Source organism: Nanorana parkeri, unplaced genomic scaffold (genome assembly GCF_000935625.1).
Source record: "Nanorana parkeri isolate BGI_ZX_2015 unplaced genomic scaffold, ASM93562v1 scaffold333, whole genome shotgun sequence".
Classification (NCBI taxonomy): domain Eukaryota; kingdom Metazoa; phylum Chordata; class Amphibia; order Anura; family Dicroglossidae; genus Nanorana; species Nanorana parkeri.
The window spans coordinates 330,883-343,447 of NW_017306601.1; the positions used below are offsets into that span (position 1 = coordinate 330,883).

The 12,565-nt window shown below is 39.4% G+C and overlaps 1 protein-coding gene across 5 annotated transcripts in view; it reads left to right on the top strand.

The window, feature by feature from the left end:
* GRID1 (glutamate ionotropic receptor delta type subunit 1) overlaps window positions 1-12,565 on the top strand; it is a 941,602-nt gene that overhangs the window by 262,640 nt on the left and 666,397 nt on the right. For 4 of the 5 annotated variants that reach the window (XM_018558342.1, XM_018558343.1, XM_018558344.1 and 1 more), the window contains exon 3: window positions 9,629-9,913. The exons of the other annotated variant lie outside the window; for it this stretch is intronic. In XM_018558342.1, the coding sequence (XP_018413844.1) occupies window positions 9,629-9,913 (285 nt within the window). The remainder of the gene's footprint in view (window positions 1-9,628; window positions 9,914-12,565) is intronic. 5 annotated transcript variants of the gene reach the window in all.

Here is a 12,565-nt window from a genome sequence, read left to right on the forward strand (position 1 = left end):
AGCAGACTGCCTTGTCTCTGAAATGGATACATGGTGTCTGTGTGTAGGCTTGCAACCTGAGCCAGCACTACAGGAAGAGGCAGTCAGCTGCAAAGGGAAGTTCTCCCCAAGCATAAGAAGTCATGAGGATTTAAAAGGAAGAGCAGCAAAGAGAAGGGAAACTACCATGGATTACAGTAAAGCACACACTACAGTATTGGTTTATGTTAAAAAATCTGAGGGTTTAATGTCACTTTAAACATATGTTGTGCTATACATACACCTATTGACTAATTAAAGAAGTGAAAGTGTAATGATAAATAAAGGTGAAATCTGATTGGCCACCCTGGATTACACTACTTTATTCTTTGCTCTTAAATTAGCTTAGTGATGGAAGAAAAAAAAACACACACTATGCAAATAAATTATTTCAAGTGAAAACTTTCAGCTTTACAGGTGAAACTCGAATAATTAGAATATCGTGCAAAAGTAATTGCAGTAATTGCTGCAAAAGGGGCCCAAACCAAGTACTGAGTACATATGCATGCTTGTACTTTTCAGAGGTCCGATATTGTTCTATGTACAATCCTTGTTTTATTGATTGCATGTAATAATCTACTTTTTTGAGGTTGTGGATTTGGGGTTCTTGGGGTTTTCATGAGCTGTAAGCCATAATCATCCCAATTATGACAAATCACGGCTTGAATTATCTTGCTTTGCATGTAATGAGTCTATCTCATATATTAGTTTCACCTTTTAAGTTGCATTAGTGAAATAAATGAACTTTGCACGATATTCTAATTATTCGAGTTTCACCTGTATATGTGTATGTAAGTATTCAAGGAAGCCCATGAGCAGGATGTAAGATGCATAGCATTATAATGTTAACTACTTTTGAGGAATGCGAACTGGGAGTCATAAATTCAGGTGAGTAAGATCTGGGCAAGCAACTCGGCAAAGCAGTGTGAAATGCCAGCAGGATATTAGGTGGTACAGACAGGAATTAGCATCTGAGAAATGGAGACAGTGCTGCTCTTTAATCAATCTCCTGAGTGCATTCTGCTACAGAGACCATTTACCTCAAAAGACCACTAAAATGGATATGCTGTTTACGTTATTGAACAAGCCTGAAACTTTTAAAGTCTGGCAACCCAGAGACCATGTTCAAACATGTTTTCACCGCTTTGAGCAAACTTCTGTCTGGTTTTAGGTTACTCCACACATCACCATAACCCTTTGTGCTCCCTTAGAAGTAAGGTGCTTCCCCATTGCTAACTGAAGATGGACTTTTTTTTTCTTTCACACAAATATGATAGTAATTTAAGTCAGTATGAACTGACAAGAGCATCCTTAGTTTACAATAGAGGCTTATTGCTACATTCATTTGTAGTGTAATGTTAATGGTGCAACTCTTTACCCATCTTTTACAAAGGACCAAATATGTGTATTCATGGTCAGTTTATTTTGTAGGAAATGCATGTTAAAACTCAACTCCAGACAGATAGTACTATATTACAATTTATCTACTTATTTATTAAAAAAGTCATTAAATATATTTTATATTGAACGCACATAAATACTTGCACCTGATCTGTTAGTAGCCTTCTGAACCCAGCAGCTTTTACTGGATAGATGAGGAACAGTAGTCTAAGCAAATCCAAGCTCTCTTTATTTGCACAGTTTATACATGCTAACAATGGTTCAGTGCAGAAACATGCCATTTGCAGGGTGCTGCATTTCCTCTGTTGGGCAATTGTGGCCTTTAAACAGGTTGTTGACCAAGCTGTATTGTTTATCTGCAACAGACAAAAGTGACTGCCCTCACTGTTTGGCAAGGGTGGCTGGTCACACAACTGGCTGAGCAGAATTTCAAGTCCTTTGGCAGCTGAAACAGTTCATGTGCAAGATTTCCCTGTGTAATTAGCTAAGATTTCAGCATTGATTGTTCTGTGGTTGTTCCAAACTAAAATATAATACATTTAGTATGCATACCTAGAGCTGGAGATTAGTTGCATTCCCACCAGGCTACTAAATGTAACTACCCCATTGTTCACAAATATTTATTTACTTAATTCCCAGTACCTGGTATAAAGTAGGACTATAATAAGTGTAACCTAAAATACTTTTTCTAGTATACAAGCATTGAAATCTGATGATAAAACAAGCAGCAGTGTTCCATCTCTCTGAAACTTTGCCACCCCAGGCAGAAACCATTGTTGCCTTTCTATGCTTCAGTACCAGTATGTACCACTTTAATGCATGTAACAGTTGAATTGGGGATTGAAGTCAGGTTGGGTTCAAGACAGAGGCATTGTCATGGTCCTAAAAGGCCAGTGAGAACGATTAAATGTTATATTTAGTGGGTGAGGTTGTTTCACTCCCATAATATATTACTTTTGGTATTTATATAGCACCAACAATTTATGAAGTATTTTACATACTGCGTATCTGTCCCGGCCCCCAAGGGACTTGCATCTCCAAAATACGTCCCTTACTCGCCAATGAAACCGCAAAGCTACTCATCCATTATATCTCGTCTTGACTATTGCAGCTCCCTCTAAACAGGCTATCCCCCTTCAGTCTATCATAAATGCTGCTGCTAGACTCATCCACCTAACCAACCGCTCAGTGTCTGCGAACCCCCTCTGCCAATCCCTCCACTGGCTTCCAGTCGCCCAAAGGATAAAATTCAAAATGTTGACAACCACTTACAAAGCCATTAACAACTCTGCCCCCGGCTATATCCCCAACCTTGTCTGAAAGGATCGCCCTAATCGCCCCCCTCTTCCAAAGACCTTCTGCTGTCTAGCTGCCTTGTCAACTCCTCCTTTGCTTGCCTCGAAGACTTCTCTAGAGTCTCTCCCATCCTCTGTAACACCTTACCCCCACCTGTCCGTCTATCTCCCCTCTGACTGCCTTTAAGCGATCCCTAAAGACTCATCTCTACAGGGAAGCCTATCCAGCCTCAACCTAACCAGTGGACTATAACTTTCTCAAACAATTCGTCCCCACACAGCTACCTCCTCATGTATCCCTTTTCCCTCCCTTTTAGATTGTAAGCTCTCATGGGCAGGGCCCTCCTTATCATTTTGTCTTGAATTGTATTGTTCTTCTAATGCCTTCCTTATAGTGTAAAGTATTATGCAAACTGTTATATAAATCCTGTAATTTAATAATAATAATAATGTCCCTGTTGCACACACATACATACAGAGCCAATTTAGACAGGAACCAAGTATCTTTGAGCATGTCTTTGGATTGTAGGAGGAAACTAGAATACCCAGAGGAAACCCCGGGGGCCCTCAGTGCTGCAATACAAAAGTGCTAACAACTAAGCCACTGTACTGTGCATAATATAGACTCTTCTCTTCTGTTTCTGTGTTCTTTTACTTTTGGGGATGGCGGTTGCAGTCTAGGTACTCAGAAGACACTCAAAGGTTTAGTACAATGCCACTACCTTACACCACAGCTAATCCTGCTTTTCCTAGTTTAGCAACATAGAAATGTGAATAATACTTGTGAATACCTTGCACTGGCATTTAACAAAAAAATCCTCTTTGGATTAGATTTGTAATTTCCTCAATATTATTGCATGGCTAAAATGTAAACTCCAATGTATTACAAATCCTTGAAAATAAAAAGAAATCATAAGTTCAAAAGTAGATAAACTATATAGGTTTGCCAAAGTTTATTGAACGATGACATTCTACACTATCTGCACTTCAAGTGGCTTTAGTCTGCTAAGTGAAATATAAACTTATATTGTGATGCACAGGTAAATGTAAAAATAAAATGTAATTGAGTACAAATTCCGTGTTCTTGTGTTCACTGCATGATCCAATAAACATAATTAAAAAGAATTGAGGAGAAAATGCAGTTACCAGTGGAAGATATAATAGACACACCAGACTGAAAAAAATCAGATTTGTCCAAAGAATCATATTTTGGATAATGGTGAGGTGATCATGGTTGATTACAAGAACTAGGGAGCTTGCTTAAAGACCTAGGGCATGTGTCCTGATTGCCAGGGTCTACCAATGCCCCTTTTTACAGCATGAAGAGAGCTTCAATGTTTCTGGTTTGTACAGCAGCCCTGTCAGTTTTAATGTGCTACTGTTTTCATTTATTATTTAATATGCATATATTGTAGGATAGATATAAGTTTAAAAGAGATTTGATTATACCATAAGATCTGACATTTTAGGCCTGGTTTTCAGAATTCAGCTTGTAGGTGCTTGCCTGAGAAGCAATGTGCCGAGAAAGCTTGGAATCGTTTTATTCAGGCCTTTTAAAGTCCCGAACAGCCCTAATCTGGGAGTGCTGAATACATATAGTAATAGAGGTGCGGGTTGTCTCTTTAAGGGCCCATTCACACCACATTGAGATCATCTCCAGACCAGACCAGATTGTTTCCGTACCCAAAATGCTTCCCAATGTATACCTATGCTATTTCTGGCCTCTGTTCGCACCAGTGCAATCCCTACCAGACCAGAAAAATACTGCATGTCTCTGCACTGGAATTGTGGGCAGGTTCACACCATTTTCCGGACCAGATCTGGTCCGGAAAATGGTGTGATACTGCCCTAAACAAGCTGAGTGAAGCTTTGAAAATGCTTGCTGCATTTACCTTGCTCTTTGGATTAGCTTTGGACTAGCTGAAGCCTATGTGAACTAAGCCTTATAGTCAATATGCACTGAACTGCACATGCAAAAGGTTTGTAATTGCTTCTATTTTAGTGTCATTCCAAAATTGTATCATTCACACTCAAGATATATTACTACTATTTATAAATTAATTAAAAAAATCACTCTGCACCTACTTTTCAATATAAGGTCAATAGAATTGACCATTGTGGTGCTAAAACCAGTTGCACAAATGAAATGAAGCTTTAATTGGTTATAAAGTTGATGGGATCACTTAAATAATGTAATACGCTGCTAGCATGGCATTGTGTGATAAATGCTAACACTGGTTTGTTAGCAGCCAGGATATTGGAAATTGTATCTATGCCAAACCATATGTATTGTTACAGAACTTGAATATCTGAAAAAGCTATTGGGAGCTAATTACATTTGTGAAAACATTCACTATATATTTTTGTTGTCTGCCTTTTGTTGTCTGTTTTTAAGTGGAAATGTGGACTTCATGCCCTCATTTTTACTTTAAGAACCTGAATCTGATTGCATGAGTGTTTTATGCAGGGTTAAGGGCTAGTTCACACCAATTACGTTGCGTTCCAGAGCGGTAGCTACTGGAATACACTGTAATAGCACACTAAACTCCACCCTTCGTTCAGGGGTGGGAGGGGGAGTGGTGGTGCATTGAAGTCAATGGCACCACAGCCACACCCCCTGCCCACAGTGCGATCGGACTAGGGGCAAAACTAGGGGCAAAACATTGCCGCAGCGGTCCAGTGTGAACGCAAAGCAATGCTGCATGCTGTATTTTTCTGCGTTTGCACTGGACCGGAGCGCAGGCAATGTTTTGCCAAGCAACTGATTGCACTGCAGGTGAAGGTGTGGCTGCGGTACCATTGACTTCAATGCGCCACCACGTCTCCTCCCGCCCCAGAATGAAGGGGGGAGTTTAGTGTGTGATAACAGTGTGTTCCAGCAGCTACTGCTCTGGAACGCACCATCATTGGTGTAAACTGGCCCTAAGACTGTGTTAGTTAAGGCTCCCTAAACAATACTGCCACTTCTTGCTGCAGGGCTCATATGCTGAAGTGACACTATTGCAGAATGCACATAATATAATTGTCATTCTCTACACACAGTGTTATTGTACATGAGCAGATCCAGAGTCTCCACATGTTGTTTTTTAAATTATTGGGTTCTGGGCTAAAACTAGCCACTTCAGTCTCTTCACCATCCATTGAAGGGTGAGCAGTTTGGCTACAAACCATGCAAGATTCCTCCTAAAACTGGGAGAAATCACGTATTTTTTTTGTACACAACCAGGGAAACTTGGAGCAAAGCCAATTTAACTTAGAGGATCATAGCTGGCAGCATATTAAAATGGCAAATAACAAATGGCAAATAATTAACCACATTCAATACTTTGAGCCACCAACTAAAAACAAGTATGTGAAACCAAAAAGTCAGAACATTTTATTTGCATACTTGTGTAGCTCCGTATTGAATAAATATAGGCAGTATGACACCAAGGCAGGAGCAGACATGTGTGCAGCGTTCCAAAGGCACTTTAGGGTTTAGGGGGCCATTCATATTAGGTGTGGCAGTGATGAATGCTGGAACCCCTTCCACTGTTGTGTAGACCTGGAAACATCACACGTAAAGTCAAACTCTGGGCTTTGTCCACCCCCAATCAAGTACCTCTGTCAGGATTTTAGGCTTTTTTGCCTTTAAATGCATCAGATGTCATCAGGCTGGTCATTTGATGCTCAAGGTCGTCTTCTTAAAATCTTCTCACGTGATCTGTAGTCTTCAGTGATGCAGAGAGCAATGCTGCTCTCTGCATCATTATACTGTGAGTGCAGGGCACTGTGCGGGTAAACCTCCTCAGGGTCTGGCCCTTGAGGCCCTGTGCTCAATGTTTCCTCAGGCTTTCAGGCATTCCACTCAAAAGACTAAGTATATCTAGTGGCAGAAAGAAATACTACTGGGGACAGGGTGAAATGGAATTACAGTGCTGTAGAGGAAGTGAGTATTGGAGGAAGTAAATTTACGACACTTGGGGCTTCTCTTAAATATTAGACTAGATTTGGCCTTTAAGTCTAGCTATGAGTAGACAGTAAATATGTTTTTAGCTGGCCAGTAGCCAAATGGAGGGGCCCAAAAAAAACGAGGTTTCGCACAGTGGCCCTTTGGTGTCTCCTATTACAGACAGGCAACTAACAAGTTCAGAAGGAAAGCTCAACTATGACAGCTTAGTATTTTTCTCACATATATGCTTTAATTGTTAAATTAATGGCACATTGATCCTAAAAGGATAATACGTATGCCATCTTGAAGAGTTTCCTTTGTTACATCATCACTGATTGTCTTTTACATTAGTGTATCACAACAGTACAACCAAGTGATTGGGCTAAGACATCTACTTCTGCTTCTAGATTACTTGCATACTAATGAAGACACATAGTAGAGATCATCAGTAAATGGACAGTTCATTAGACATTTGTAAGAGCACTTTAGGTACAACACATCTTGAGAATTTGTGATTTGTGTCATGAAAGTGTAAAATAGGAAGGAAATGGAAGCCTCTCCACATGCCATTAATATAATAAAACCAAGAGCTTCTACTGATGGGTACATTACATTATTATAAAAATATTCACTGAAAGATTAAATTGACTTCTAATTATACATTCCACTTAAGAGTATACTTGAGAAACTGCTATCTATTAACCTTTTTGTCTTTGCCTTTATCACAAACATTTCCTGCATTTAAGTGTTTTTTGGTTAGAAGACAACATTTAGAGTTTTACAGGACACTTAAAAGGTAATTGATGACAGGGTAATTGGGATTTTGAATCTATGCTACCCATTACTGTCCCCGTTCACTGTACATGGGGTGCCATCATTTTAATAACTTGGCATCCAAAAAAAATCCATTAGTTAAGTTCACAACAGGCAACTCATGTGCTTTAGCAGTGTCTGGGGACAGAAGGATGATAGCAGTTTCAGTGGAAGATTTATATATTTTGGGATTCACTAGCCACTGATGCCAATTACTCTAGACAAAGTTGGTAACGATACAAAAAATAAAAATAAAATGTCACTATGGGTATGACCACACTGCTCTGATATTTTGTGCTTTTGCTTGTTTATAATATGCAATCATCTGATTGTTGAGTTTGTTTGGGGGAAGAAAAAAATGTGTTAAACCATCCCTAGGAGCACAGTAGCAGACTTTGAAAGCATACAGTGCATCTAGTAGCCTGCTCTTGAGACTTGAGTAGTCAGTTGCTTTTTGCTGTATATGAAAAAAGAAATTGCACTTTTTTTTCTAGAAATCACACTTCAATGAGTTTTATTACTAACATGATGCAACGAGCCAGCATGTGCAAAACCTTAATAGCAACTGGTCACAGCCTGGGTTCCCATTGTCTAACAACCGTGTGCTGAAAGCTGGTATCAAATTGCTTGGTGTCAGTTACCACACATCATTACCTTTATATTATGAAGTCTTAATGGAAATCTGTTAAGGTTTAGATTGGAGCGATCACTGTTGACCTTCCGATTTGAGGAAGTGCAAATTCTGGAGCACATCCTATCAGTTCCTTTACTATTTGGTGAGCCTCTAACCTAGGGGTAGCCAAACTCCGGCCCTCCAGCTGTGGTGGAACTACAAATCCCATGAGGCATTGCAAGATTCTCACAGCCACAGACATGATTCCCGGAGAGAGATGCATCATGGGATTTGTAGCTTCACCACAGCTGGAGGGCCAGAGTTTGGCTGCTCTAACCCAAAAAACATGTGTACAGCTCATGTCCCTTTTTAATGTAGCAATCGATTAACCTTTGCATATTGGGTATCAAAAGAATAAGAATAAAAGCCCTGTTGCTTTAACTTTGAGCCCTTTTACTGTCACTGCAATATAAGGGTTAAATCAGAATAGAATGGCTTGCAGGTGCCTGGTTCAGTAGCCCTTACCTCTGCTGCATTCTTAGATGTATACGCTCATGGTCACTTCAGTAAACACACATCATATGGTTGCTTCAGTGCACTCCTGTCACTGTGGATTGGGTGTGAAGCCATTCTCCAGATGTATTGCGTAAGTTACATCTAGTTTTGCATACTTTTAATAGTTTTGCATACAATTTAATATTTATAAATATTCCTCCCACCAACCGCCACATTGCTGTAGGACACAGTAGTCATGTGGAGGTTAAGTGGGAGGATCCACTGAGTGCAGAGTAAGACCAGCAAATCAACCCTCCTTGAATTGTCAGTTTGTCATCAAACTTTAGGCGGTGATATGACTTCAATGGAGTGGCATTCAGTGGTGCTTGCAGCCGGAGAGGTAAATTGACATTTTGCAAAAGGCTACCTTAACGATAGGTCTTTAGTGGCAGCACCCCTATCCCTACTTTGCCAGTTCTTTTAAATAAGCCCCTGTTTATTTTGTGTTGGCTTCAATTTTACTTACTGTCTGTATGCAAATAATCTCCTACTATCTAAAACACAACTTGCAGTGGTATCCCATGATCCATATAGCCTGGAATTCAGTTAATCCAGAGAGAGAACCTGGAAAGGTCGATTGATATAACAGCTGTACAATTTTTTTTTCTGTGACCTTTAAAGCAAACTGATGTTTTACCCATGCAGGAAAAAGAAACAGGTTTTCTTTAATGCCCCGTTCCCCAGCAGCAAATATTTACTTTTTCTTCTCTGAATCCCCAGGTCAGCCAGCAGTAGGGAAAGCAGGAAATCTTGTGTATGCTATAAATTGTCATAACTGCAGCTTACACCGGGCTAAAGATGGTCTGTTTCTGCCTGCACGTGCCAGTGCTTTGCACGAAGGGTAAAATCATCTCAAATGTTGTTCAGTATTTGGTGGATGCTGAAGGCTGTTTTTGATGAAGAGGGTTGGACCTTTCAGCATAAAGAATTGTGTGCTAAAAATAGTAAGTCCATTTTGGGAAGAGCTTTTTTTAATTGTTTGTGGTGTTTTATGTATTTCAGCTTGTGACTTGATGACACAGGGGATTTTAGCCTTAGTGACATCTACTGGTTGTGCCTCAGCAAATGCCCTTCAGTCGCTTACAGATGCCATGCATATCCCTCATATCTTTGTACAACGCAACTCAGCTGGATCTCCACGCACTATTTGCCACCTTAATCCTAGCCTGGATGGAGAGGAATATACATTGGCTGCCAGACCATCAGTTCGCCTCAATGATGTCATGTTGAAACTGGTTACTGAACTTCGATGGCAAAAGTTCATAGTGTTTTATGACAGTGACTATGGTGAGTACTCACTGATTTTGATAACATTTATATTTTTTTTACAAAGTGTAATGAAAGGGAATATTGCACTGCACTTAATTTTGGAGAGATGAGTAGGCTACTGTAGGGATTGTAATGATGGCAATTTGGGAAGTAGCATTAAACTACACCTATATAAGTATATGTTCAGCCAAAAATTTGTGGAAGGATTATAAACCTTGCCAGTTGTTTTTTCTAATGTCCGAGGCTCCATTAGAATGCTGTATCCTTATATGCTGTCCTGTTGACAGCATTTTACCGAACAAGAAGTGAGGGGGAAGGCTCGATCCCTTGTCAAAATTGTATTTCAGTCTGTGTCCTTTTGTAAATTTCTCCTCACTTTCAGCCTGTTGAAACTGTTGACAGCAGGACAGGAAGTGAAAGGAAATCTCTCTAAAGGAGCCCTGTATAGCATTAAAAATGTAAGAGGTTCTTTACTTTTTCCACTTTAACTATTCCTCAATTAAAAAAAGGTTTTTGGCTTGACATACACTTCAAGAAGACAGCTGATTGTGGGTTATGCTGTACAATAAGGAACTATAAAAGGATGGTCAAAAAATCCACCTGGTAATTATAATGTATGGGCAACAACAATTGCTCTTCCATATGTCTTCTCAGTCAGTTGTATTCTGTCATTCATTGTTATTTCTATATTGCAGGGAAAATACACACTAGGAGAATCTAGTAACTTATTTTAGGCAACAACAACAGTTCTCAACCTTGGACATAGTTATTTGTAATCTATCTTCTGCTCATATTTTGGTTGGAGACGGTCTAAATTTTCACTTCAATGTTATGTGAATGCCAGATGGAGCCTTGACATCTTATAACCCTAGGTGTTCTTTAGTCCAGTATTTTGCTAGCTACACAAAAAACAAAATGACTGATAAGCAGCAAGGTAATGGGGTTCACTGTATATAGTCATAGTAACACACGCTGAATGGGTCTCTTCAGAAAGCTTATGAGTAAATGAGGGTTATGTTTGTATTCTGATTTCAGTGTTCATGCCATTCTGTAAGAATTCAACAAAAGATAACAATTAATAAAATTATAACTGCACTTTACAGAGTTATGCATTTGTACTTGTTTCCAAATCCTTTGAAAAATGGGTTACCTTTATTGAAGAGACAATCTTGTTTTAGCGGTATGGCCTGCAGCCTCCTAGAGCTGTGTTTATAAACCTGAGACACCAAGTTTGCATATAGTGCTTCCGAGTATACCGGTGTTCTATTGAAAGTTCCAACTTGTCGAGATCTCCAACGACCTGACTTCCGGTTTAGTTAGAAGTAAGAGGTTTGGCCGAGAAGTCTCTACAACACGTGCGCCACCCGCGGCATTTCCCTACACACATACTACACAGCAATAAAGTATTATAATGAACTATATATAATGAACTCAATATTATATACTCAATATTCAGTGGGTCAACTCAGATTAATAACATACTGGATTAGTCTGACCCTAGTTCATTATAATACTTTATTGCTGTGTAGTATGTGTGTAGGGAAATGTTGCGGATGGTGCATGTGCAGTAGACCCTTCTCGGTCAAACCTCTTCTAACTAAACCGGAAATCAGGTCGTTGGAGATCTCGAGGAGTTGGAGTTTTTGACAGAACACCGACACCAACCCCTATTATTTATTAAAAAGCCACCAAAAATTCATGCAGGGTTTTTGGGGTGCCAAATGAAACAGCCAAAAGAAGATATTTAAAATGTAACAACTTTTATTCACAAGTACCACAAAATCACTTATACACAAAACATAAAAGTAGAATACCATTATATCTTATGTTGGTTAACACACTCTACTATTCACCACCTGTCCATTGCCACTCCATGAAAAGAAAAGCCAAAATGTAAAACATGTATACAATCTTGTCAAAAATGCAACATATATAATCTTGATGTACTATTCTTTGGAGTGGTGCTGGCTTCGACGAGTTGTATGCATTATTTGTGCTTCATCAGGAAGTAGAGGTGATCTGTAGCAACCATAGGGATATACCAGGTGAGTGACAACAAATAAATAGATACAAAATGGGTATCTCCCCCATATTTGACTATTTTTAGACATACCACATAAACGGCATCAAGCTTCATAAGTCTGATGCTGGCATCAAGGTACGTGCACCCAGGAATCTCCAAACAGGTACCAATGACCGATCTGTAAGTCACCGTAGGGGAACCAATTACGAAGTACCCACGAAAAGTTTCTGGGCATCTACCCAAAGTATATTATAGACATAACAGACTCTTAATTATTGAAAGGATAATACCCCCACCAAGCCTCGCAATATCCCATATATCGATTCCCAGGCACACGTACCTTGATGCCAGCATCAGACTTATGAACTTTGATGCTGTTTCTTACGTGGAATGTCTAAAAATAATCAAATATGTCAACGGAATACCCATGTTGTATGTATTTATTTGTTGTTGCTCACCTTGTATATCCCTATGGTTGCTACAGATCACCTCTACTTCCTGATGAAGCACAAATAAAGCGCGAAACACATCAACGCCAGCATTACTTCAATGAATAGTACATCATCAACACTATAGATTTGTTGGATTTTTGACAAGATTGTGTACATGTTCTATATTTTGCCTTTTCTTTTCATGGAGTGGCAATA